The sequence below is a fragment of the Dama dama genome, chromosome 4, assembly GCF_033118175.1.
Source record: "Dama dama isolate Ldn47 chromosome 4, ASM3311817v1, whole genome shotgun sequence".
NCBI classification, from domain to species: Eukaryota; Metazoa; Chordata; class Mammalia; order Artiodactyla; family Cervidae; genus Dama; species Dama dama.
In genome coordinates this window covers 14,564,781-14,591,402 of record NC_083684.1, presented here as the reverse complement: position 1 = coordinate 14,591,402, position 26,622 = coordinate 14,564,781, and the positions used below count along the sequence as shown (strand labels likewise).

General features: G+C 43.0%; 1 protein-coding gene and 3 non-coding genes across 9 annotated transcripts in view; 2 read left to right on the top strand and 2 right to left on the bottom strand.

Moving 5' to 3' along the window:
• Positions 1-6,120: 6,120 nt before the first annotated feature.
• On the bottom strand, positions 6,121-6,255 carry LOC133055316 (small nucleolar RNA SNORA70). The gene has a single exon (XR_009692609.1). It is a non-coding gene; the product is annotated as a small nucleolar RNA SNORA70 (small nucleolar RNA).
• Positions 6,256-8,303: 2,048 nt separating this feature from the next.
• PLCG2 (phospholipase C gamma 2) overlaps positions 8,304-26,622 on the bottom strand; it is a 162,693-nt gene continuing 144,374 nt past the window's right edge. For 3 of the 6 annotated variants that reach the window (XM_061138170.1, XM_061138171.1, XM_061138179.1), the window contains 3 exons: positions 25,464-25,552; positions 13,726-13,910; positions 8,822-13,128 (listed from right to left, as the gene is read on the bottom strand). In XM_061138170.1, the coding sequence (XP_060994153.1) occupies positions 13,086-13,128; positions 13,726-13,910; positions 25,464-25,552 (317 nt within the window). In that variant the 3' untranslated portion in view covers positions 8,822-13,085. Of the gene's footprint in view, positions 8,464-8,821; positions 13,129-13,725; positions 13,911-25,463; positions 25,553-26,622 lie in introns of those variants that run through there. The other 3 variants (XM_061138177.1, XR_009692296.1, XM_061138176.1) reach the window with 3 other exon arrangements.
• LOC133055341 (small nucleolar RNA U2-19) lies at positions 16,637-16,716 on the top strand. The gene has a single exon (XR_009692629.1). It is a non-coding gene; the product is annotated as a small nucleolar RNA U2-19 (small nucleolar RNA).
• On the top strand, positions 16,868-16,935 carry LOC133055338 (small nucleolar RNA U2-30). The gene has a single exon (XR_009692627.1). It is a non-coding gene; the product is annotated as a small nucleolar RNA U2-30 (small nucleolar RNA).

The window sequence follows — 26,622 nt, the reverse complement described above, 5'->3', positions numbered from 1 at the left end:
ATCTTTCCCAGCATCAGGGTCTTTTTCAGCGAGTTGGCTCCTTACATAAAGTGGCCAAAGTATTGGAGCTCTAACTTCAGCATCAGTCCTTCCAATGAATATTGAGGGTTGATTTCCTTTAGGATTGAGAGGTTTGATCTCCTTGCAGTCCAAGGGACTCTCAAGAGTTTTCTGCAACACCACAGTTCAAAAGCATCAATTCTTTGGCATTCAGTCTTCTTTATGGTCCAACTTTCACATCCATACATGACTACTGGAAAAACTATAGCTTTGACTAGATGGACCTTTGTCAGCAAAGTGATGTCTGCTTTTTAATACTCTGTCTATGTTTGTCATAGCTTTTCTTCCAAAGAGCAAGCATCTTTTAATTTCATGGCTACAGTTACCATCCACAGTGATTTTGGAGCCCAAGAAAATAAAGTCTGTCACTGTTTCCTTTTTCCCCCATCTGTTTGCCATGAAGTGATGGAACCAGATGCCATGATCTTAGTTTTTTGAACGCTGAGTTTCAAGCCAGCTTTTTCACTCTCCTCTTTCACCTTCACCAAGAGGCTGTTTAATTCCTCTTTGCTTTCTGCCATTAGGGTGGTGTCATTTGCATATCTGAGGTTGCTGATATTTCTCCCAGCAGTCTTGATTCCAGCTTGTGCTTCTTCCAGCTGCATATAAGTAAATCAGAAGGGTGACAATATACAAACTTGACATACTCTTTTCCCAATTTTGAACCAGTCTGTTGTTTCATGCGTGGTTCTAACTGTTGCTTTTTGACCTGCTTCTCATGAGGCAGGTAAGGTGGTCTGGTATTCCCATCTCTTTAAGAATTTTCCAGTTGTTGTGATCCACACAGTCAAAGGCTTTAGCATAGTCAATGAAGCAGAAGTAGATGTTTTTCTGGAATTCCCTTGCTTTTTCTATGATCCAACAGATGTTGCAATTTGATCTCTGTTCCTCTGCCTTTTCTAAATCCAGCTTATATATCTGAAAGTTCTCAGTTCACGTACTTTTGAAGCCTAGCTTGAAGGATTTTGAGCATTACCTTGGTGGCATGTGAAATACGCACAATTGTGTGGTAGTTGGAACATTCTCTGGCATTGCCTTTCTTTGGGATTGGAATGAAAACTGACCTTTTTCAGTCCTGTGGCCACCGCTTTTTCCAAGTTTGCTGGCATACTGAGTGCATCGCTTTAACAGCATCATCTTTTAGGATTTGAAATAGCTCAACTGGAATTCCATCACCTCCACTAGCTTTGTTCATAGTGATGCTTCCTAAGGCCCACTTAACTTTGCATTCCAGGATGTCTGATTCTAGGTGAGTGATCACACTATTGTGGTTATCTGGGTCATTAAGACCTTTTTAGTGCAATTTTTCTGTGTACTCTTGCCACCTCCTCTTAATATCTTCTGCTTCTGTAGGTCCATACTGTTTCTGTCCTTTATTGTGCCCATCTTTGCATGAAACGCTCCCTTGGTATCTCTAATTTTCTTGACGGGATCTCTAGTCTCTCCCATTCTGTTGTTTTCCTCTATTTCTTTGCACTGGTCACTTAAGGCTTTCTTATCTCTCCAGATATTTTACACTGGAACTTCTCATTTTACTCTTTTTTTTTTTTACCATTTTAATATTTCATTTTATCTTGCTATATTAAAGCAAATTATCTGAACACAATCTTTACATACATTAATCCTTTCCTTAACTGTACCCATTCTGGAACTTCCCACTTACTAAGGTCTAAAAAAATTGTTTCAAGACTTTTCAACTCAGAGTTCCAGAGATTTCTTTCCTGGTCCTTTCATTCCTACATGTTCTTGATTAGGTTTAAGGAAGGTTGATCTTTTTAAAATGTGTTTATCCAGTTGGACTCTCTTTTTAAAAACTTTTTTGTAATTTCAATGTTATTTCATAGGCACTGGAGTCAGTTCTCTTGCTTTTCTGCTCGCTAGCATTATATTCCTTGAGGGTTAAAATTTCTGTGTGCAGCTCATCTGGAATGGAAGTGTCTTTCCACCTCTGTGTGTTCAGTGGCATCTGGTTGTCTGAAAGCTCTTGCCCTTGGAGACTCCCAAGGGTGAGGCCAGCAGTGTTACTGTGATGGACTGGGGCACTAGGTTCTCTGGATGCTACTAATCCTGTGTCCCAGCCACAGGGCTGTGTCCACTTTATCCCATCCCCTCAAGAAGCAACTGACCGCTGGCCTGAATCCTAGGTATCTGCCAGGTCCCTTTTCTTGATGGGTGTTTCAGAAGAGTGATGTCCACTAGCCCCAGGCCACCTGTCTGTGTACAGGTCCATGTGTGTTAGCACACAAAAATGAAATGCAGAAATCACCTAACCAAACATAAGCAATTATAAAAAAGAACAGGAGGCTAAGGAAAGACTGAGTCACTGGAGATAAACACAGAAATGGCCAAATTGGTCAACCCAAATATCAAATAAATGCAAGAGTAGGTTGTTTTGTGGGAAAAGCACAAACACAGAATCAGGGAAGTAGATAATCCATTATCTAAACTGAACTAGGACAGTGTGGAAGGTAAACTTGCCAAATAAAACCTAATAGGTATAAACTAAAGAAAAGGAGATGTGGAAGGAGTGTATGAACTAGAAAACTGAGCGATGACGGAGAGTAAATACATGCGTGTAATTATTTTAAGGCTCTTATATCTTCAATGTATATTTTAGATATACACATACATAGTAGCTATTATAGAAGAGTAGCCCAGAAGAGAAAATAAATTGTTTTATCTTAGGAGAAAACAAGAAAATCCTTAGGCCCAAAAAGCTTCACAAATGGTGTCTTTGTTGTATGTTGTAGGTAGGTAGCAGTTGCCTCCAGTTCTATTCAGAATGTGCCATCGCCCTGGGAAAGAAGGCTTCCAAGTAATTTTTATGAAACCAGCATAAAACCTGACACCCCCCCCCAAAAAAAATCAGTGAATACCAGTGAGAAAGTTCTAAAGAAAACATTAACATGTATGTTATAGAAACACGTCAAACCATATGATGCTACTGTATTTCACTAAGAAATTCTTTTCTCCTTAAGATGATTGTGTCACACCTTCATCTTCCCTGTGTGTGCATGCTAAGTCGCTCAGTCGTGTCTGACTCCTTGTGACCCCATGGACTGTAGCCCACCAGGCTCCTCTGTCCATGGGATTCTCCAGGCAGCAATACTGGAGCGGGTTGCCATGTTCCCCTCCAGGGGATCTTCCCCACCCAGGGATCAAACCCATGTCTGTTAGGTCTTCTGCACTGACAGGCACGTTCTTCACCACTAGCGCCACCTGGGAAGCCCTAACCCTCCCCAAGGTCAGCCGATGGCCTTGCTTCGTGTTTTGCATAGAAGAAATTACATGGGAAATCTTCCCATCTCAGCCCCTTACCAGCGCCCACGGCTTCCCTCCCGCACTCACCCTTTCTCTGCCCTGCTTCCCTTCTCCACTACGTCGTCTCCATCAGCAGCACACGCACAGCTTAAGAAGCTCTCCCTTCACCCCCACCCCAGCTCCTGACCCACCCCTCTCGTCACCTTCACAGCCAGTGTCCTCAAATAAGTCATATGTTCCTCATCAGTGTATCATGTACTCACGGTCTGCATTTTCAGTTTTTATTAATTACATATACACGGAGTTTAAAGAGCCACTAAGAGCTACTAGGATTATTACCAAAAAAAAAACCCTCTGTCTCCTGGGCACCACCTCCTGCCCCTTGATCCCTGCTCCCCAAGGTCAGCAGTTGTTTCTTTTGATTATTAACTCCACAGTTCTAACACAAAAGAAAAACCTGCATTTATACTACAAGGTCTTGCTTTTTGTGATGTTAGTGATTATCTTCAAAGAGAAAGATTTGACTATTTTCCCCACATACTCTCTTTTCTTATTCCATGGAGGTAAATCCATTTAGGTTGTATCAATTCATGTTTACATTTTGATTTTATTATTATTACCAACTTTGAACTCATGAATCTTCTTTGACAACTGGTTTTAGATCGATGTATGTGTGTGTGTAATCAAATAGAAAACAATCCTGTGTTCCTAGAAAGCACCTGTGGTGGAATGTTTTCTCTGGCCTGTGACAAAATCTTCATGGATTCTCCATCTTTGGCTTTTTCTCTTTGTTCTCTACCACCAATGCTTTTCCCTTTTAATTTTTTATGTTGACATTTAAAGCTTACAGAAAAGCTGCAATAAGAGTTCAGCACGTTCCATACCCTGGACCACCCAGTGTCCCCAGGGCACAACCACAGTACAGCTCTCAAAGCTAAGATGCTGGCACTGAAGCAATGCAAGTAATGTACAGATTTTATTCGGTTTTCACTGGCTTTTCCACCAGTGCCCTCTTTCTCATCCAAGATCCAGCCCAGGATCCCACACAACATGCAGTTGCTATGGCTTCCAGTTCCCTCCAATCCGTGGCTTTGCTTCAGTGCCACCGCCCTGCCCTCCCCCCGCCCCACCCCGACCCTGGCCACTTATGACCTGAACACTTTTGAAGACTGCTGGTCATTTGCTTTGTAGAACATCTTGCATTTCAAGGGTTTGTCTGATGATTAGTTTGAGGTTGGTGGCTCATACAGTAAAGAATCCGCCTGCAATGCAGGAGACCTGGGTTCGATACCCTGGAGAAGGGAGTGGCTATTTACTCCAGTATTCTTGTCTGAAGAATTCCATGGACAGAGGAGCCTGGCAGGCTCCATGGGGTCACAAAGAGTCAGACGTGACTTGAGCGACTAACACTTTCACAGAAACGAGGTACCTCTCAGATATATGATGTCACACATTAGTGGTGATGACACTGATCATTTTTGGTATGATGATATCTGCTAGGTTCATCCACTGTAAAGCTCTTGATTTTTTTACAATTATATTTCCTAGAAGAAGGTATTTTGAGACTGCAAATAGCCTGCGTCTCCTCAAACTTTCACTAATTTTAGCATTCATTTGTAGATCTTGACAGTGGTGTTCTGATGGTAATTTGTTTCTCTCACACCTGTATTTATGCTTTTCAAGGTTTATTTTTTATTGTAGTTTATTTTCATGAAAGTATAGTTGATTTATAATGTATTAATTCCTGCTATACAGTAAAGTGGCTCAAATATGCACACATATATATTCTTTTCAGTATGGTTTTATCCCATGATATTGAATATAGCTCCCTGTACTATACAGTAGGATCTGGTTGTCTATCCATCCCATATGTAATAATTTGCATCTACTAACCCCTAACGTCAACACCATCCCTCCTCACCCTCCCTCCTGCTTGGCAACCACAAGTCTGTTCTATATGTCTATAATGATTTTACTCTTTTCCTACCAATTTGAAGAACTTTTACTTCTTTTTTTTCTCTGATTACTGTGGGTAGGACTTCCATTAGTGTGTTGACGAGAAGTGGTGAGAGTGGGCATCCATGTCTTGGTCCAGATTTTAGCCAGAAGGCTTTCAGCTTTTTAAGCTTGAGTCTATTGCATATGGTTTTGTCATAAATAGCTGTTCTTGTGTCAAGATATGTTCCCTCTATACCCACTGTTGTAAGGGTTTTGTTGTGAATGGATGAATTTTATCAAATGCTTTTTCTGCATCTATGGAGAGAATCATGGGCTTTTCTCTTTTGTTGATGTAGTTTATCACATTGGTTTACATATGTTGAACCATCTTTGTGACCCTGGGATGAATCCAAGTTGGTCATAGTGTATGACTTTTTTTGACAGGAAAGTAGGATTTATATCAGTGGGCACGAGTAAGGAGGGGACAAGGCCAAGGTTCTCTTGAGCATAGGGCCCATCATTTGTTTCGAGGGCCATGATGAGGGATAGATGTGACTTCACCACCATCTGGGATGAGCCACTTTTCTGCCACCATGTTTTCAAACTCATTCACATTAAACTTGGTAAATCCCCAGTTCTTGGAGATGTGGCTCTTCTGGAGACCAGGGAACTTGAACTTGGCCCCCCATGGAGGACCTCAATCACAGGTACCTTGTTCTGTAGCTTGGTGCAGATGGACATGATGAATCGGGCAATGTGGACCCTGACCAGTGTGCCCTGGGGCTTTCTAAAGGCACTGTGCACTCCTGTCTGGAGCCCAGATTGGGGACGGCATGCCAGTCATGCACGTCCACTGGAAAGGGCTGTCTCCAAGGCCCCTTAGGGCAACTGGAGCAGGCCATCGGGCTGCACACCCCACTGAGGACGCGGCCGTGTGCTGTCATCACACACTGGGCCCCACGCGGAAAAGGGTACAGTCGGCTCAGTTGGCTGCCATGGCTTATGATCTTTTCTATGTATTGTGGGATTCAGTTTGCTAATACTTGGTTGAGATTTGTTGGGTCTGTAGTCAACAAAAGGGCTAGGCTGTAGTTTTCTCTTTTGGTGGAGTCTTTGGTTTTGGTATCAAGGTGATAGTGGCTTCATAGAATGTCTTTGGGAGTGTTCCTTCCTCTTCAGTCTTTAGAAGGAGTTGGAGAAGGATCGGTATAAGTTCTTCTTTGTAAGCAGGCCTGCTTTTATGTTTGTACCAGGCAGACCAACACTTCCAGTGTTCAAAAAAGAAAGGAAACACACAACAGAGTTAACACTGCCTTCCCCACCGACTCAATCTTTACCTTGACTTTTCGATGTCCCTTTCAGTCCAGTTTTATACTTCCACTTATCTGTATGTCTGTTCCATGCAACATATAATAGTTTTGTTTGTAGTTTTTAAAATGTGTATAAATGGTATCACTGAGTGCATTTTTCTGCATTTCACTTTTATCACACTGCAGTGTTTGAATGTATCCATGTTGTATATATGTGCTGAGCTCCATTCTGCATTGCCTTTTTATACTAGTCCATCTCTCAAATATCCTACATTTTCCTGTATATCATCCTAGTAATTTGTGGTTTTCCTTTTTTTTTTTTTTTTGTTGCTGTTTGTGTTGTTAGCTCCCTTCACTCAAATTACACTTGTGAGATCCATCCATGCTGCTTACAGCTCGGCCATTTGTAGTTGCTGTGTGTGCCCCACTGTGTGAAGACACACAGTTAACACACGCAGTAGAGGGACAACAGGACTCTTCTGGCTTTGTCTAGTGTGGAACAGTGCTACAGACTGTCCTGTACATGTCCTTACGGGACACAGGCATGCACTTCTAGCAGGTATACTCTTGTCTCGCAGTATCCATAGGGGATTGCCTGCAGGATCTGCTGTGGATACAAAACTCTCAGGATGCTTAAGTCTCATAGCCCGCCCTCCGCACTCATGGATTCGGCACCTGCTGATTCAGCCAGTGTGGACTGCAAACAGTACATGATCTGAGGTTGGTTGAATCCATGAGTGCAGAACTCACAGATATGGAGGGCCAACTGTATGCAGGAATAGAATGCTTGCTCATAGGCTATGCACGTGGTAAACATCAGTAGAGAGTCAAACATCTTTACAATGTAATTTGCTACCAAATTACACAATTACCAGTTGCTCTATGTTCTTGCTAAGAACTGACTATACTGTTAACAGACTTCAATTTTTGCCAAGCCAGTAAGTGTGTTAGTGGTATCTTCTTGTGGTCTTTGCATTTCCTCTTGCAAATAATGAGTAAGCACCTTTTCATTTGCCTATCAGCCATTTGGATGTACTCTAGTGAGGTGGTTATTCATGGAATACACCTTTTACCCTAAAGGATTATCTTAGTAACTTGGAGGGGTCGAGTCACATTTTCAGTGAGATTCTTTGTCAGATAAGTTTATTGGAAAGTCTTCTTCCACCCTGTGGCTTGCCTTTTTGTTATCCTCACTGTATCTTTTGATGAACAGCAGCCGTGAACTCTAGCAGTCTAGTTTAGCTGCCTTCCGTGCCAGGGGAAGCGTTTGCTGTTTTGTTGAAACAACTTTTCCCTACTATAAGGTTGTGATACTGTTTGATCTTTTACCTCTTGATCTGTAATCTAACTTTGGTTGATATTTGTGTGTGGTATAAGGTCAGGGTCAGATTTCATGCCTGTTGGTGATGCTAACATAAATTTGCTCAACAGATTAAAAAAAAAAAAAAAACTAGGAAAACTGGTCAATACTCAGAGCCAGTGACCATTCAGTCTTCACTGGACACAATCTGGGTTTCTAGGGATAAGAATCATCTGAACTTCTCACAATGAAAGGTGTAGAATCAGATAATCAGGACTACCGGGGAGCCTAATCGCGTGTTCTTCTTTGAATTCTCCTTTGAACCAGTTATTATATTTTATTCATTCCATGGTTAATGAAGGGGTTAGATAAAATTTCAGACAGGTGTTCACTTAGTATCTTTACGGGAGTTATGACTTTATCCATTTTTAAAAAGTGCTCTTTCAGCAGTTTTAATTCACTCTTTGTTTTTTACTATGCTCCATGTCTCTCCTACTGCAGGGGTTTGTCACGGACTGCACTCAAGTCTTTGGGCCAGGGCGACTAGTCCAGTCGTCAGGTCTAGGATGCAGTGTGGCTTCCCATGCACAGGACCTGATGACAAGAAAATACAACGATTGATAGTCTGGCGGGCCCTGCTGCTTAGTTGAGAAATACAGGTGTCTTTACTAACATCATTGCATGACTAGCACAAAACATTCTTCCTAAGACCAACAAACTGCAGAGTGGTCACGTATTAATTTTAGAAACTTGGGTTTCTACACGGAGTGAGATTTTGCTTAAAGTAAGAAAGACTAGTAACCTAGGGAAAAAAGGAAAGGATAGAAAAACATTATTTTTAAAAAATGGTAACTGTGTTATCACTGGCAGACCTATATCCTAGTTTATAGAAGAACAAAAAATGTGAATAGTTTTTAACAACAAAAGATGATTCCAGATAGACTGCTAGTAATCTATTGAATGAGACAAAGATTTATTTTTTTAAAACGTGATATAGCCATTTAATTCTCACATTAACAACAGCCAACATTTGTGTGATACATTCACATGATTCTCTATGTACACACAAGCACACACTATTTATATAAAAAATAAATTAAGCTTTAATAATAACACACGTTTACAAATGCAGCTTTTTAAAGCCTATTGAGAAATAAGTATGGACATTTCTGAGACAGGATCACCATGGAACTGGTTCTTCAGGAAGAAAATATTTTGAGAATGAAAAGCCTGACACAAAATCACTGAGTAGTTTTCAAATGCCAGTTTTATAATTCTGCGTATTTCTTTATCTAATGATCAGCTTTCTGTTGATAAGAATATAGCTTTTAGGGTTGTCTCCAAAAAGCTGGATATCACCTATATGGAAAGATCAGCTACACTTCTAGAAATTAAAAGAACTAGAGCCCCCTTCAACCATCCTTCTTAAGTCCAAATAAAACTCACCCTTAGTGACCCTGGATCAGTCTTCTTAAAATTTTATGCTCAGAGACCTCATAAGTGACTGTGGAAAATTCGTGGGTCCCCTTACGCATTTCTACATTGATGTCTAATAATTTCATCCTGAACAGTTGCAAAGGTGCATGCGGTATATGGTAGATACTGCATCTTCGGGTAAGATATTTCCATTTCCCTTTAAATATAGCCAAAGGTTCTAAATACAATTGGTGATAGACACTACCATCCTTTCAAAAAATTCTACAAACAAGGGAATTTTTAACGGTAGGAAATGCCACTTTTTTTTTACTCATTGAATTTATATTTTTATTCTACTTTACAAAGTTGTAACCTAATTATTCTTGGCTTATATACTGTTTAGTTGCATATCTGTAACAAAATTAAACATCACCCTACCTACACCATCATTTAAAAAGGCTCCACCTATTTTAAATTTCTTCTGAATTCAGCTTGTTTAATAAACAGAGTACACATGTAATAAAGAACTAAACACAGTAAAATTCCACTGGCAATGTAATGAGTCAAAGAAGGCTTCTCCTCCATTCCTTGATCTCTGTGGATTACCGTTATCTCTGGTAGAACGGCCGTGGGACAGTATCAGTTCTGCTCTCCACTTTCAGTTGTACAAATGGGAATGCTAGTGATCCTTTTTCACAGACAAATGAGAACAGGAGGAGTTAGTGACAGCAGGGTAAAGCCATCTCCTTCAGAATTACATGCTAGAGTACTCAGATATCTGGGTACTCCTTCAGTTTTGTTGAAAGCAAGGAACTGGAAACCATCAGCGCTGGAGAAGGATCGGTATCCTGTTAAGAGGCTTTCATTTTCCAAACACGGTGCTTTGAAACTGCATCTCGAGTCCTGCTCTACAGTAAGACTGAATGTGGGGAGAAGACCTACTTCCTTCTGTAAGGGGAGAAAAGCACATCTTCTCACGCTGATGAATCTTTGGATAGAGTGCAACAGGAAGTCGAGGATCTGAACATTGATCCCCTGAAAAAAATGAGTCTGTGACTCCTTAGAAAGCTCTGGTAGACTGCTAGCGGTAAGGCTGGCCCAGTTTAAAAACCACTGGCCTTGGCTTAAGTTCAGATCTGATTTAACTACATCGTAAAGCATATAAATTATTAGGTCATGTCACTATCTTTAATAGAGAAGCAGGTCCTCAAATGTGTTCCTATGTAACTAGTCCTGTAAGATGTTTCTTGGCAAAAGTGTTCTCAGATCAGACTTCAGAAATGTCACATTCTACCCCCTCTTCAGTGTGCACGTTAGAATAGCCAAGTTTACAGCAGAGAAATTAACTTTCTCCAACCTAAATTTCCCAAACTCAAATTACCTGACCAGCCTCCTCCATTTCGTCTTCCACGTAATAACCAATGTTCACCATTTCCCTTATTCAGTAGAATAGACAGCTGTGCACACAGGCAGTCGTGGCCTGAGTCCCTCAGTGCTGCTGCCCTCTTTCACAATGTTCCTGTCCCTCTTCTGCTTCATCTGAGTTGGCTGTGCCCTTCACGTGGCTGGGAAAGCAGAGTCTCAGCTAGGTACTTTATACTCAGGTTACACGTCATCCAGGCAGACTCAGGGAAGAGCAGCGATGTCATCTGTGCCCCTCTTTCTCTCTCTGTGCATCCTCATGGAGAGACTCCCACCACCAACATGACCAGATTCATGTGTTACCCTATTATGGGAGAATGGTGGGGCCAAGGCAAATACTCTGTGGTGCTGAATCGACATCACTGTAGCACGTGGGAGGAGAAGCCAATTTTTCGGGGCAAGGGTTCTTGTCAGCACCGTTGAGAATGTCAGCACCTCCCCTCAGCTGCGCTGCTCTGCTCTGCGAGGACGTGGCTGGGTATGGATCCTACAGCACAGCAGCTGAACAGATGCTGGGCCTTCTGTCCTCTACGCTGCTACTTCATCATTCCTTTGACAGAGTAGCAGATAAATGCATTTTAAGCGGAAAGAGGGTCCAGATCTTAGCTTTTAAACTTTTAAATGGGGTGAAGTAGGAAAGTGTTATGTCCTTTACACACCCCAGGCTGCAAACAGGTAATGCCATCGACACTTGAACTTGTAGAGAAAATGATGGAGCCAAAAGCAGCTTGAGCTTAGCTTAGGCTCCACCAGCTGCCTGGCCAACAGCTAATCAGACACTGCCCACTGTGTCTATCCTGCAGCACTCAGCTCGGTGCCTTTTTCATCTAAGCTTTCTTGAAAGTTGCTTTGAACATTTTTACCACAAGGAATATTCGTCCCTCAGTTGCTAATGCCAAATAAACTCGCAACTTCGACTCGGGAATAACTAAGTGAATTAAGAGCCCCACCTTGGTCAGTGTGCTATCAGGTGTCCTGTGGGCTTCATGGGAGAGAAATGCATTTCTTTTAGAAGCACATGGAGAGGTTCCCTGAGACCAGGATAATGGCTATTTTTCCTTAACATTTTAAAGACAAGGTCTCCCCTGACTTTACTGCTTGTTGTGTGGAAGTTCTCAGTAAATTTGTGTGGAATGGAGGGAAGGGGTCTTCTGATCACACAGAGCGTGGCTGGCTTTAATGGACTCTTCTGCTGATACAGGCACACTAAGCCCAGAATCGTGTGGGGAGTGGGTTTCCAGGACCCAGCTCCATCCAAGTAAAGCCACCAGGCTGACTGCTAGTTGGTTCCTCCCCAGCACAGTCACTTCTTCCCCATAGTTAAACCTCTTTTCTCCTAAGTCAGTTCTCAGTTCATTCTGTGGTGTGCCTCTACTGACCACCCCCGCCCCCAGCCCACTACTATCCTCACCTTGAAGAAGCCTTACTAAAGCATCACACTGTACAAATCACTAAATAGCATCCCAGGATGTAGACGAGTATCATCTAGTCCTCGGTGGGTCTGCCCCTTCGGGAGTGGCCGCACCTGAGATTTTCTGTCGTTCCCTAAAGCTTAGCTCACTGCTCCAGGAAACTGGCTCATCCAGGGAGCTCACCCTGTCTCACCCTGTGTGAGCAGTGAGCGAGCCCACGGCTGTGGAAGCTGCAGACCCGGAGCCTCCCCGTGGCTGTGCAGACCAGGGAGTGGACAGGCCAGGGGGAGTAAGAAGCTGGCCAAGCCTTCCCGGGGCTCTGCTGATAGGCTTGTAAGTCAGAGAGCCCCCAGATTGCCACCCTTGACCCCACTCACCCAGCAGTCCCTGTCCTAATGAACGGCCCACCCCACCCCTCATGTGCGGCAGCCGTGGGTCCAGCCGCCGGAGGGAGTTCAAGTGCTCTGAGCTGGGGCAGGACCGGGGCTCCTCTCTGGGCCTGGTGAAGTCCGAGGCCTTCAGTGTGAGATTGCTTGCCTTTTAGTTCAGATCCTTTTCAGAATCTAATGAGTTAGTTCCTTACAGACCCGGCTCATCTTCTGTAGAAGTCAGCTACCTGGGTCTTTAGAGGCCAGAGAAGGAATCCTGCTCACTCTATAGCTCGTGCACAGAAGGTCACTGATCGAGTTTCACCGCATTTATTCGGGGAGGTTTGGAACCGTGAGAGGCCTCATGTGAGCACATTTTGGGATCCTCTTTAGAGACTTTAAGTTAAGAAAGTGTCCAAGATGAAAAGGTTACCCTGACTCATGCCAATTGGGTCATCTTCAGGTATGTCATCTCGGTGACAGGCTGGGGGAGTGACGACCTCAAATGTGAGCGTGTTCCCAGGGTCTGAACAGAGCACACGCTCCTCCATGCAAACTCACACGCATACATGGCATGCTTACACATGGACCCCAGCTTCTATGAGTAAAACTTGCTGTTGCTGACTCTCTTCTCTCTTAACCTGAAATAAAACAGATTTCACTGTCACCCATTGGTCTAGGACTCGGGGATACACAGCAGAGTTGGGGAAGTGGACCCCAGGCAAGAAACCTCTGCAAACCCGTCTCCTTCCTGGTCGTCGTCCTGGGGTCACTGCTACTGTGCAGGTGTCATCAAGATGAAATGAGAATAACATGGAGAAGGCATCTCCATGCTGTGTCCAGGGAGGTCACTACTGACATTTTCTTGGAGACAGTTTTGGTGGAGCAGGACTCTGGCATACCTGGCCATCTGTCCTTACATGTCTGCAGCACAACTCGGAGCACCCCTTGTTGCAAGTGGGGGGATTCTGCTTTAATTTAGGACCCTGGACAAGCCCAGGCTTGGGAGGGCAAGAAGGGCTCCTTAAACGGTAGTGGTCATTGCTTATTTTTACTCTTACCTGGGCGTGCTCAGGAGGACAGTTCAGCTCAGGGAAGGTGCAGATGCTTGAGCTCTTAGTGTAAGTAATTGATGGAGCCAAGAGAAGAGGGCTCAGGGCTCAGGCTTTCTGAAGGGGGAGCCTTGCCCTCCACCCTGGCCCGGGCCTGACCTCACAGTGGCTGCAGGGCTGACCCACCTGCGGTTGCACTTCTCCTGGTACAGCTGCAGCTGGTTCTCGTTGACGTTGAATTCTCTGACCAGGGCATCGCGGTTGGCGCTGCGCAGGTTCTGGTGGGTGTCGTACAGAAAGAGCTGGTTGTTCAGTTCTTCTTGCCGCCTCCGCAGCTGGCGGCAGGAGGAATACAGCTCCTCTTCGCTCTCCTGGAGAACAGAGGGGACGACAGCCATGGGGGGCAGGCTCGTCAAGGCAGATGTGGGACGTGCCACCTGGAGGGAGACTGCAGGGAGCAGGGGGCAGACCCGACTGTCTGCTGGGATCTTCCCAGAAGAGCCAGGGCCTATCTTATTCAAAGCAAAAAATGATGCTTTTAAAAGATCTCTAAGGGATGGCTACTCAGGAGGTCAGTTCAATGCTGTTACCACCAATACAGACCAAGTGGGAGACTCCACTGCCTCCAAGGCGCACACAGATATACACAATGGGCTTCTGCCGTCACTTACTTCTACAAGTGGACGGTGACCTTACATTGGCCTGAAATGTTTTTCCCAGGTTAACGACCTAACAGACTGTCATGGTCATCCCCCAAGAAAACAGGCATAACTCTACCTTTGGAGGTGGGGAGAGAGAAGGCGAAAGTTATTCTGGCCACTGGCAAAGGTGCGGTGGAATAATACTTTGATTGTCTGCACACAGAGTGAAGATAAATTGACAGTCCTTACTAACTGATTCAACGTACTGAGCGAGGCACTGAGTAGTCAGTGATGACTTTGCTCAAATGTTCACTCTTCTTCAAAGAGACCAGTTTTCCTTCCTGTTAATACTAAAGCGAAACACAGCAAGAGCCACGCTGAAGTCTTAACACTCAGCTACAAATGGTCCCCTTTCACCTTCTCACCACCTGATGGAAAACAACTTCTTTTGACTTCATATGTGTAATGACTGTTTGTGATCTGTTTGTCAAAAATTCATCTTTTCTGCTAATGCTTATATAATTGGAGGCCTTCATCTCTGTTTCTGAATCCCAAAGGATTTATAGATGTTACATAATTTAGTCCTTAGTAGCCCATATATACGTGATATAACAAACATCAAGGAAAGCAAATAAAACATATATACAGTTTAGTGAATAACTATAAAGCAAACAGCTGTGGAGCCACCAGCAAGTCGAAAAGTAGAGCGTCATCCACTCTGTGAACCCCTCCCAATCAGGACTCCCTCCTTCCCTCTTAGAATTTTGTGACAGTTATTTCCTGGCTTTCTTTGGAGCCTGAGTTGTTTCCAAAAAACTTAGTTTTTATATTCTAAGTCGACTGTTATTTCTATTTTGCCATACATATATCTTTGTCACCGGTGTGTTTGCATTGCATTCCTTCTTCCTTACTATGGTCATTCCTTCAGCAGAGTTTATTAGTAGTAAATCAAGTCTTCGTTTATCTGAAGATACCTGCATTTTCCCCTCACTCTTGAACGCAGCTATGAGGATGTGGAGTCCCTGACCTACAGCCGTGTCTGAGGCCCTGTGAGGCCTCACCTCGGTCTGCAGGCTGCTGCTGCCTTACGCGGAGGCACTGCTGCTGTGTGCCGGTCCTCCGCAGGTGATCTGTCTTTTCTACTTTTGTAATTTTCTCTCTGCCCCGATATTCTGCCACTTCAGTAGAAAAATACCTGTATGTGGGTCTCTATACTGCTGTGTTTATATTGGAGGATGTTATTCTCCTCAGTGCTAGAAAATTCTCCACCCTGAATATTTCAAGTATTTTATGTTGGAGCTTCTCATTTTACCCTATTTTTCCCCCTTTTAATATATTTTTCTTGTCTTGCTGTATTAAAGCAAATTCCCCAAACACAATCTTTACATTTATTGTTTCCCTTAACCGTACCCATTCTGGAATTTCCCACTTACTAAGCTTTAAAGATTTTTTTCCCCCCAGGATTTTTCAATTTGTATGTTCCAGGAATTTCTTTTTCCCCCCAAACTTTAACCTTTTTATTTTGTATGGGGGTACAGGTGATTAACAATGTTGTGGTTGTCTGAGGTGAAAAGCGAAGGGACTCAGCCGTACATATGTTAACACATGCATCCGCTCTCCCCCAAGCCCCCCTCCCATCCAGGCTGCCGCGTGACATTGAGCAGAGTTCCCTGTGTTGTATATACAATAGTTTCCAGGGATTTCTTAACTGGTCATTTCATTCCTACATGTTTTTGATTAAGTTTGTAAAATGTATGTATCCACTGGGTTCTCTTTTTAAAAAGTATTTATTTTCAGTTATTTTCCGAGTCACTGGAGTCAGTTCTCTAGCTTCTGTGCTTGCTGGCTGTACTAGCGTTATTTTCCTTGAGTGCTAAAATGTTCACGTGCAGGTTCGCCTGGAATGGCAAGCTCCTCTCCTCCCTCAGCCTCTGCCCTCCACCAGGCCCAGAAAGCTTCTGTGTCTTAACGTGTGTTATAGGTAGGCAGCAGTTACCTCCAGTTCTATTCAGAATATGCCATCGCCCTGGGAAAGAAGGCTTCTGAGTAATTCCTATGAAGCCAGCACAACAAAACCTGACCCAAAACATCAGTGAATACCAGTGAGAAAGTCCTAAAGAAAATGTTAACACGTACATCACGGAAGTTCATTAAACAATACAAGCCTACTGTATTTCACTATGAAATTCTTTTCTCCTTCTCTTAACTAAGCAGACTCACCCTTTCTCTGCCCTGCTTCCCTTCTCCACTACGTCGTCTCCATCAGCAGCACACGCACATCTCCAGAAGCTCTCCCTTCACCCCCCAGCTCCCGACCCACCCCTCTCGTCACCTTCACAGCCAGTGTCCTCGAATAAGTCATATGTTCCCCATCAATGTGTCATCTACTCACACTTACATTCTGCATTTTCAGTTTTTATTAATTATATATACACAGAGTTTAAAGAGCTAGTAAGTATCAGTGATGAAAGTAGCCAAATCTGAGCATCAGACGACCACCCAGTGTACCTGATGCATGATCTCTGTAGTTCTGAGAAGCAAAATAATTTAAAATAAGGGGTGTGTGTGTGTGTGTGTGTGTGTGTTTGGAGGTGTGTGTGTAAAGGTGACTGGATAATTAAGGGGCTTATTGGTGGGTAAGTGAGAGTTGGTTGTGGGTGTACATGTATGAAAGGCTGATCAGTTCTGAGCAATGATGAAAAGTTTTTACTGCAGAACTTTATATATGAAGGTTTCTACACTTGATCTGAGCTCAAAAAAAAAAAAAAAAAAAAAGAGCTAGTAAGTGCTACTAGGATTATTACCAAAAAAAAAAACCCAGCTGACTCCTGGTCACCACTCCCTGCCCCTTGATCCCTGCTCCCCAAGGTCGGCAGTTGTTTTTTGGTTATTAACTCCACAGTTCTAACAAAAACAAAAACAACTCGCTTACACTGCAGATTCTTGGTTCTCCAGGTTTTAGGGATTATCTTCAGAGAGAATGATTTAGCTATTTTCTGCACACATTCTCTTATCTTCCCCCATGGAGATAAATCCATTTTGGTTATATCAATTTATGTTTACATTGCAATTTTATTATTATTCCCACTTTGAACCCTTCCATCTTCTTTTATCCCTTGTTTTAGATAGATTGTGTGTGTGTGTGTATGTGTGTAATTTAGAGTTTAAAATCCTTGGAATCTTGTGGCAGTAAGTTTTATCTGACCTGTGACAAAACCTTCATGGAATTCTCTATCTCTAGTTTTTTTTCTGTTTGTTCCCCCCACCACCACCAGTGCTTTTACCTTTCACTTTTTTTATGTTGACACTATAGATGTACAGAAAAGCTGCAGTAAGAGTTCAACAAGTTCCCTCCTCTGGACCACACAGGGTCCCCAGGGTTACCACCCCGCACAACCAGAGCAAGGGTCAAAACTAAGAAACTAGCACTGGAGCATACTGGTAACTAAGGACAGAATTTCTGTGGTTTTCACCAGCTCTCCCACCCTTGTCCTTTCTCTGGTCCAAGATCCAGTCCAGGACCCACAGCACACGCAGTTACAGCGGCTTCCAGTCCTCCCATCTCTGACTTTTCCTCAGTGCCCCATCCGCCTTCTACTGTGTATGACCTTGACCCTTTTGAAGACTGCCGGTCACTCGCTTTGTAGAACATGCTGCATTTCAAGGATTTGTCTGGGTTTTTCTCGTGCTTTGTTTGAGGTTCTGCAGCTTTGGCCCAAATGCCGCAGAAGTGAGATACCTCCTCAGGAGGTATGTGACGTCAGACATTACTGGTGGTGACACTGATCATTTTTGGTTAAGATGGTGTCTGCTGGGTTCATCCACTGTAAGCCTGTTTTTCTTTCCAAATAAATTTCTTAGGACAAGGCACTTTACATAAATAACCTGTTCCTCTCGAAGTTGAACTTTAGCATCCATTGATAGATCTGGACAGTTGTGGTCCCATGCTGATTTTCTATTTCCCTCATCTTGCATAAATTTTTTTTCAGTGTTTATTTTTTTATTTTTAGTGGAAGTATAGTTGATTTACAATGTTCATTTCTTCTGTCTAGCAAGAGACCCAGTTATATATACATTCTTTCTCGCATTCTTTTCCAGTATGGTTCATCCCAGGATATGGAATTTAGTTCCCTGTGCTGTACAGTAGGACCTTGCTGTTTATCCGTCCTGTGTGTAATAATTTGCGTCTACTACCCCAGACTTCCAGTCGATCCCTTCTCTGCACCTTGGTAACCATGAGTCTGTTCTTTTTCTGTTTCTTGGGATCACTTGTGCCATATTTTAGATTACACATGTAAGTGATATCGTGTGGTATTTGTCTCTTTCTGATTGACTTCACTTAGTATGCTACTCTCCCAGGTCTATCCATGTTGCTACAAATGGCATTATTTCATTTTTTTTTTTTATGGCCGAGTTATTGGAAGGACTGATGCTGAAGCTCCAACACTTTGGCCACCTGATGCAAAGAACTGACTCATTGGAAAAGACCCTGATGCTGGGAAAGATTGAAGGCAGGAGGATAAGGGGATAAGAGAGGATGAGATGGTTGGATGGCATCATGGACTCAATGGACAAGTGTGAGTTTGAGCAAGCTCCGGGAGTTGGTGATGGAAAGGGAAGCCTGGCGTGCTGCCATCCATGGGTCACAAAGAGTCAGATATGACTGAGCGACTGAAATGAACTGAATATTCTTCTGCATGTATGTATGTGTGTATACCCACTAGATCTTCTTTATCCATCTGTCCATGGACATTTCATTTGCTTCCATGTCTTAACTATAGTAAACAGTGCTGCTATATGATCATAAGGGTGAATGCATCTTTTTGAATTAGAGTTTTGTCTGGATACATGGCTAGGAGTGGGACTGCATCATATGGTAACTATTTTCAATGTTCTTGAGGAAGCCCCATACTGTTCTTTATAGTTGCTGCCCCAGTTTACACTCCCACCAACAATATAGGAGGGTTTCCTTTCCTTCACATCCTCTCCAGCATTTACTATTTGTAGACGCTCTGACGCTGGCCATTCTGACCAGTGTGATTTGCATCTTTTTGGTTTTGATTTGAATTTCTCTAATTAGTAATGTTGAGCATCTTTTCATGTGTCTTGGTCATCTGTATGTCTTTCCTGGAGAAACGTCTGTTTAGATCTTCTGCCCATTTTTTGGTTGGGTGCTTGCTTTTATTTTTAGCTCTATGTCTCTCATTATTAAACACTCACATGTCCATGGGTTATAATCCAGTATCATTATTTTGCTGCTCAAACTGTTCCAGCTTTGGCCTTTAAGAGATTTTGATGTGTCACCATCCTTTCTTGATCTCTTCTTAACTCACTGAAATTTCAGTATAACCCAGGCTCATATTTTATCTGTCCCAGCTTTCAGACTAACCATTTGTCTACAGAGCTCTGATTTCTTTTACTGGAGAATGACATTTAGAAAGGAAGATGTGGGTACTTGGATGTGCTCACTGCTCCTGGGGTGTCAGTTGTTCTAGGCACTCTGAGTAGACAGAGCTTGGGTATGTATGCACATACGTATAGTTACTAATGCAAATGTGTTCATTTCTCTATACCTGTGTGTATGTATTTTGAATTTATACTGATACTGCTGATTTCCATCAAACAAACATTAATTTTGGAAGGGTTGTATATATTTCTGCTTATTCAGGTTGGTTTTTGTCTTCCAGTAAGATTTCATACTTTTCCACCACAGGCCCTATTCTTTTCTTATTTAAATTCTTTCTACCATGCTACAGTTTTTGTCAGTATCATGAATGACATTTCCCATCTGTCTCTACCTCCCATCCCATTTTTCTAACTGTTATTTCTAGAATACAGTGACTTAATAAATATACAACAAATAAACAAGTCTCCTTAAAACTGGGATCCTTTTTAAAAACTATATAGCCATGATTTGTGAGCAGAAAATTTTATCTCTTTACCACATTTTATATTGTTTCTTTTAATTGGTTACATTTGTTATATCTAAAGGTATTATTTTACTCACTATGTTGCTATCTATGCTAGTGATAAACCACCCTTGCATTATTTACTTGTAATATATTGTTCTTCCAGTAAATAGCTGGAAACTACTTACTAATTTTTTTAGAATTCTATTATTCTGAATACTAAATTCTAAATTCTATAAATTTAGAATTCTGTATTCATAACTGACATTGATTTATGGGTGGAGAAGGAGGCATACTATTTCCAGTTTTGATATGAAAGTTATACAACTTCAAGACAAGCTAACAGCAGCATTTCTGGTTTTTTGTTGACTTCAGCAGATTAAATTTGAAATTGTGTTATTTAAACCCAGACTGAATACAGCTCTAACACCATCGACTACCTGATAGGCGCTTTATTACCCTTCAGGTATTTTCTATAGGACTTTGTAGCCAAGGTTTCTACTGCTTCTTGACACAATTTTAGCCCACTCTTCAAGGCAGTCACCCATTTGCCCTAGGTTTTCAAACTTCTTTATCTTACTCTTTGGGGTTCAGTCTCCTTTTCAATATTTACTGGTGTATGGTTTTGCCCTTTGTTCCTTTTTGTTAAGCAGGCAAAGGGTTTATTTAATCGATCTTTTCAATGAGTCAGCATTTGTTTCATTCAGTTGACTTATCTTTACTCTTTTTTTATTTTAAATAAATATTCAGTCCCTATGCAGTTTCAAGGCAAGGACTTTCCTAAATATACTTATGGCATAAAATGTTTTACTACTTTGGGGTAATCTACTTGATATTCTTCATCTCAGAATTCCTTATTTTCAAATAGGGAATATTTTGACCCTCTTATTCCCATCTTATTATCTTTCCAACTTTATCAGGTTATAATTTATTCAGGTTTTGTGACCAAGAACTCAATCAAGTTTGAGAAACAGAAGAAAACAATGTACATTATCCAGATGTAGGACCTAAGTGTGTATCTCTTAAATCCAACTTGTTAGTCATTAGTTTGATCATCTGTCCTTGGTGATTTTTTTTTTATATACTAGACATCCAGATTCTGAAAGATGTTTTCAGTCAGGTAAACTTTTATTGTATGAGCCTTTGTTTTCTATGTTTAACACAGTAATGATGGTTTCTAATTAAACATCTATGACTTCTGCATCCTTTTTGTAAACGTTCTGTCCTTATATATTGTCCCTCTTAATGCTCTTTAGCACTTTCTCCCTTAAATCCTACGTTGGCATTAACTTTTTCTTCCCAGTTTTTCCCAGTAACTCCTCATTCCTGTTTGTTTGGTTTTTGGGGGGTGGGGAGGTGACCTTTTATTAGACTTACTTCCTCTGAACATCACACTGCTCCATTTCTTTGCTTCTTCTCTAATAGAATCCAGGCCATTCACCTAATCAAATATGTTATGTCCATTCCATTTTAATTATTATATTTTTCTTTAATTTCTTTCATCCTTTTGTATAATTTTTACTCTCTTGGTCAAGTTTCTAATTTTTTTTTTCCTCTCCTTTGCTTAAACAATTCTTATGATGGTTGCTTTCAGTTTCTTAACATTTCCTTTGTACATCACAATATTGAAATTAACTGTCCCCGGCAGGATGCTTTCTCTGCCTCCTGACCTCATAGGCATAAATGCTAAAACCTTTTAGGATGCCTGTATTTTAATTCCTGGGTGTTGCTGATACCTTTGATTATTTTTGGTTCTAGACTATCGTGAAATCAAGCTCTCTCTCGAGTTGGGGACACATTGTGTCTGAAATCTCGCATGTCCACAGATCTGTCCCTGTTGCCTTGATGTGTCCCAGCGTGTAGCACCCACCCCCTGCTTATCCTCCAGGAGTATGCGCCCCGTTGGCCCGTCTCCAAAGGGTACGTGTGAATCCACAGGTCTGCCCTGGCTGAGCCCAGCAGGAAGCACAGATCCTGGTCTTTCCCACCAGGCCACCCCACCCCTGTACCTTTGCTCCACCCAGCCCCGTCCACCCGGGGATCCGTCCTGAAAGGTCCCGGGGCAGCCAGTTTTCTCAAACACACCCTCCAGCTGCAGCCCGCCTGCCCATCGATGAGGGTTAGGGCGACTCTTCAAGGTTCCGTACTGTCTCATGCCCGTGCTTCCGAATCTCACACGTTTAGCTCATTTGAGTGAAAGAGGCCCTTTGCAATTAACAGCAGGATTGGAGATCATACAACTGAAAAGAAACTATTCTAGAGAACAAATCGACATGGATCCAAAAATATATGGTCTTTTCCCCGCCCCCCGTCTTTGAGCTGTTATTCTATTATAAAGAGCTAGGCCTCAGGAAATAATTTTTAATCGATGATACATGAAGATCTTCATTATTTATAAAGTAAAAAAGAAAAGTACACAACAATGTACCTGTCCCTCAGTGGGAGAAAGGCTACGTGAGTTAAGGCCTTCTACCCGATGAAATAGGGATTTAACGGCTTTGACAATCATAGTAACGTGGAAAACTGCTTAGCATCACTTGTGAAGTGGAAGAAGGGCACATATTCATACATATTATATGAACCCAACTATGAAAATATCATGTGCAAAACAATGACCAGGCAAAGGGAAGACACCAGAATGCCAACAGAAGTGGTGTGCAGGTGGTTTGTGGCTTTTCCAACCTCCCCCTGCTTCCTTTCCTACTTGTCAAATTAAATATCCGAGGTAATAAAATGGTGTTAGAAACACTGTTTGTAAACCACGCATACAGCTAAGAGAGTAACAGAATTGATAAGTGATTGTGACATTTAAATGGCTTCTTCAGAAAGGGCTCAATGTGCTTACTGACAGTTTTCTGGGGCTTTAAACTCTTTACCTCAGCCAATGTGTCATGAGTAAACTCCATCTCAGCTCTGCTGGATCAATCATTTGCTCAGATAAAGCTTTCTGCCAGTGCCCCCCTTGCAACACAGTAATAATAAAACTCAGTTTGACCTTGGGCACCCAGAATGCCCAGGTCTCCCAAACACACCCCTCATCACAGTGTGGGCAGAGACACCCAATGGTGCCTGTGAGTGCCTTACAACCATGGAATTAAAAGCTTGGGAACCTGCAGCAGCGATGAAACCTGCACCTTCTCAGACAGCTTTTTCCCTGGGAACCCCATGCAATGCCCCTTCTCCCCCCTGCTCCCCTCTCAGGGACCTCCCCAACAGAAGTTTCCCTCACCAAGGGTCAAGCCTGAATACACACGTTTTCTTTTAAATATACTAATTTTATCTGCTGCCAGCAATGCCTAATCATTTAAATTCTTTACAATGCTTCCAGATTGTTTATGACAGCTTCGCAGAGCAGGGTGCACACAAATGCTAAACAAGGACCACCAGGAAAGGAAAGACTTGAAAACCTTCCTGTCCAAGCATTTCTATCACTTAGAATCATGAAAGGTGACTTTTTTTTTTTGATCCATAGTTTAAGGCTCAAGTGAAAACTATAATTTTCATATAAACATTACATTTATTTTGACAGAGTCTAAAACACTAACACTTAAAATTTGTTTCAAAATGGAAAAACCTTCCATTATCCATCCCTTTATCCTTTCAGACAATTTCATCATCATGAGCTTATTTTATACCAACAAACCATCACTGAGGTTCTCTGGCCCCTGCCTACTGTGCTTTGTATTTTTCATCCTCTTCCATCTTGATACTTCTAAAATGCTCTGAAGTGGAAAACTCAAGGTTGTAAAAACTGAACGCAAGGCAAAAGAGGTATGCAGAAAGCCTGGCATTCTCTCTGAGGTTCTGCTGTGCGGGCAGCGGCTATGGCTGTTCACAGGCCCCGGCCCTGCCGTCTCCCTCCCCACTGGATGTGCTCAGCTCCGCAGGCGCACCTGGGAGACCCTGCAGGCTGGGTTCCAGACCACCACAATAAAGCGAGTCACGCAAATTTTCTGGTTTCCCAGTACAGAGAAGAGTCACCTTTCCACCATACTATATAGCCTGTTAATTATGTCTTTAAAAACACTTACCTTCATTGAAAAGACTACACTGCTAAAAAAATTTTAAAAAGCTAACCATCATCTGAACAAGGCACAGTATCAATAGTTAACAGCCAAGATCACAGATCACTGTAACAAATAGAACAGTAAAGGAAAAATGTGAAATAAGAGAATTATCAAAATGTGACCCAGACATGGAGAGAGCAAATGCTGTTGGAAAAATGGTGCCAACAGACTTGTCACAACCCTGCAATTTGTTTAAAAAAAAAAAAGGTGCGATAAAATGAGGCATGCAGCACTGACCAGGTCATCCCAGGAGAACTGGGGTGACCACAGACTCACCTGACCCATGCTGAGTTTTGCGGGAAGGGAACGGAAGGATCCTGTGAAACTAGTGGCCACATGTGGGCCCTTGTGGCTTTCATTTTATAGGGGTGGCCGTTGGGAAAATTCTGAGGCTCCAGAATCACCATGCATGTGTGTATGTGCTCAGTCGCTCAGGCGTGTCCGACTCTTTGTGACCCCATGGACTGTAGCCCACCAGGCTCCTCTCGCCATGAGATTCTCCAGGCAAGATTACTGGAGTGGGGTGCCATGCCCTCCTCCAGGGGATCTTCCCGACCCAGGGATCGAACCCGCGTCTGCTGCGCTGCAGGCGGGTTCTTTACCACCAAGCCACCGGGAAAGCCCCCAGGATGGCAACACACACCATCAAGCCCAAAACCTGAGCTACCCACCGCTTGGTGGTGCGTTCTTAAGCTTTTGTCCGACCAGCCTTATCTCATCCTCTTTCATAGTTCAAACAGGCCAAGCCCTTTCCACCAAGCCAACCCAAACTGGTTCATCAGCGTAGAGACTGTGTATCTTCAAGGCCTTGACAGACCAAAAGAATCAAGAAGGCAGGCTCCACCAAGAGCAGAAAGAACCACAAGGCGAGTGCCGCTCCCTGTGGGAAGCTGACGTCTGTGAATTTCCTTCTGCAGGACAAGCCATGACAAGACCCTATGGGACACTTGTGGCTCTCTGGAAGGGAGTACCAGAATACCAGGTGGAGGAAAGCACGCCGGAAGGGCGAGTGTGCCCAGAAGGGCTTCGTCTTGCCCGGCTCTGAAATGAAAGCAGGGAACTTCCAAAGAGCTTCCCCCTTTCCAGCGACACAACCCTATTCACACAAGACAGGCCACTGGAAGGAAAACCCGAGGACCTCGGAGGACATGTGTAGCTAAAAGGAATCCTCCTTTTATGGTGTGGCGCGCTTGGCTAGATGCCTCTCAAAGTTTTCCAAGCCCTTCAGCCACACTCAGAGGTCGTCTCCACCTCCCCCCTGCCACAGACATGGCTCAGCCAGCCCCCACTGGTGTTTCTCCACTCACCAGGACTGGCCGCATCTCACAGAAAACCAGGAGGGACGCCAGCTCAATGTCTTCACTGTAGCCGTTCTTCAGAGGAACAGATCTAAATCCTGCACGTCGAAAACACAAACCAGTTCACGTCAGATCTCTGCTTTTCTTGGAGTACCCAGGGATCAGGCGCCCAGTGCACGGAGCGGAGAGGTGCGGGCCCCGTGCTGGGGGGCTGACTTCCCTTCTGGAAGCCAGAGGTCCCTCCCCCACCTGATGTTGGGGAGTGGGGCTGCAGGACACACCCCGACTGCCAGGTCCAGCCAGAGAAATGAAGTTAAAAATGCCTGCCCTCTAGAAATGCAGATGGCTCGGAAGAATTAAAGCCCACAGAACACTGCACACTGAATTCAGACGCTCTACAGCTGTGTTTCCGTCCCTTAAATATTCCTGAGCCCAAAAGATGCAAAGGAGTAATGAATCCCCACGTCCATCTTCTTCACTCAGCCCTGTACAAAGCCTGGGACGAGCGAGTGTTTTCAAAGATGTCCAGTGGGAAGAAATCTTTCCATCCCTTGGCAGTTTGCCCTGTTGATCATCCTCCCCTAAAAGAAGGATGCCATTTCCCTATTTGTAGTTTGCCATTCCCTATTTGTAGTGAGGACCTGTGTCTGCCAGTCATTTAAATGTTTCTTTTTATTGAGGGAGAGGGTTAAGATGGGGCTGCAGTCCCCCCACCCCTCCCCAGTGAGTAATGTTTAAGGCAACACATCTTAAAGGCTGGTTGTTTGGCTTGTTTTGATAGAGCAGTAGAACTGAATAGACAGCAGAAATTAACATCTCATTCCCACCCACTCGTACCTCTTATTACAGAAGGAACCATTGTTAACGGCTTTCCAAAATCATCTATGCAGTGTGTGTTTCCTTTAAAATCACAGCCTTTCCTTTCCTTTAAAACCAGCCATTCTGAATCTTACAGGTTCCACTGAACACTGTATCTTAGGGATTCACTATGTAGCCCTGGTTTGACTTCAAAGCTTTTTCTTAAATGGAAACATAGTTGATGTACAATATAACATTAGTTTCAAGCGTACTGTATAGTGATTTGACATCTGCATGTACTATGAAATGATTATCACAATAACTCCAGTAACCATCTGTCCCAAAGTACAGTATTACTGACCACATTCTT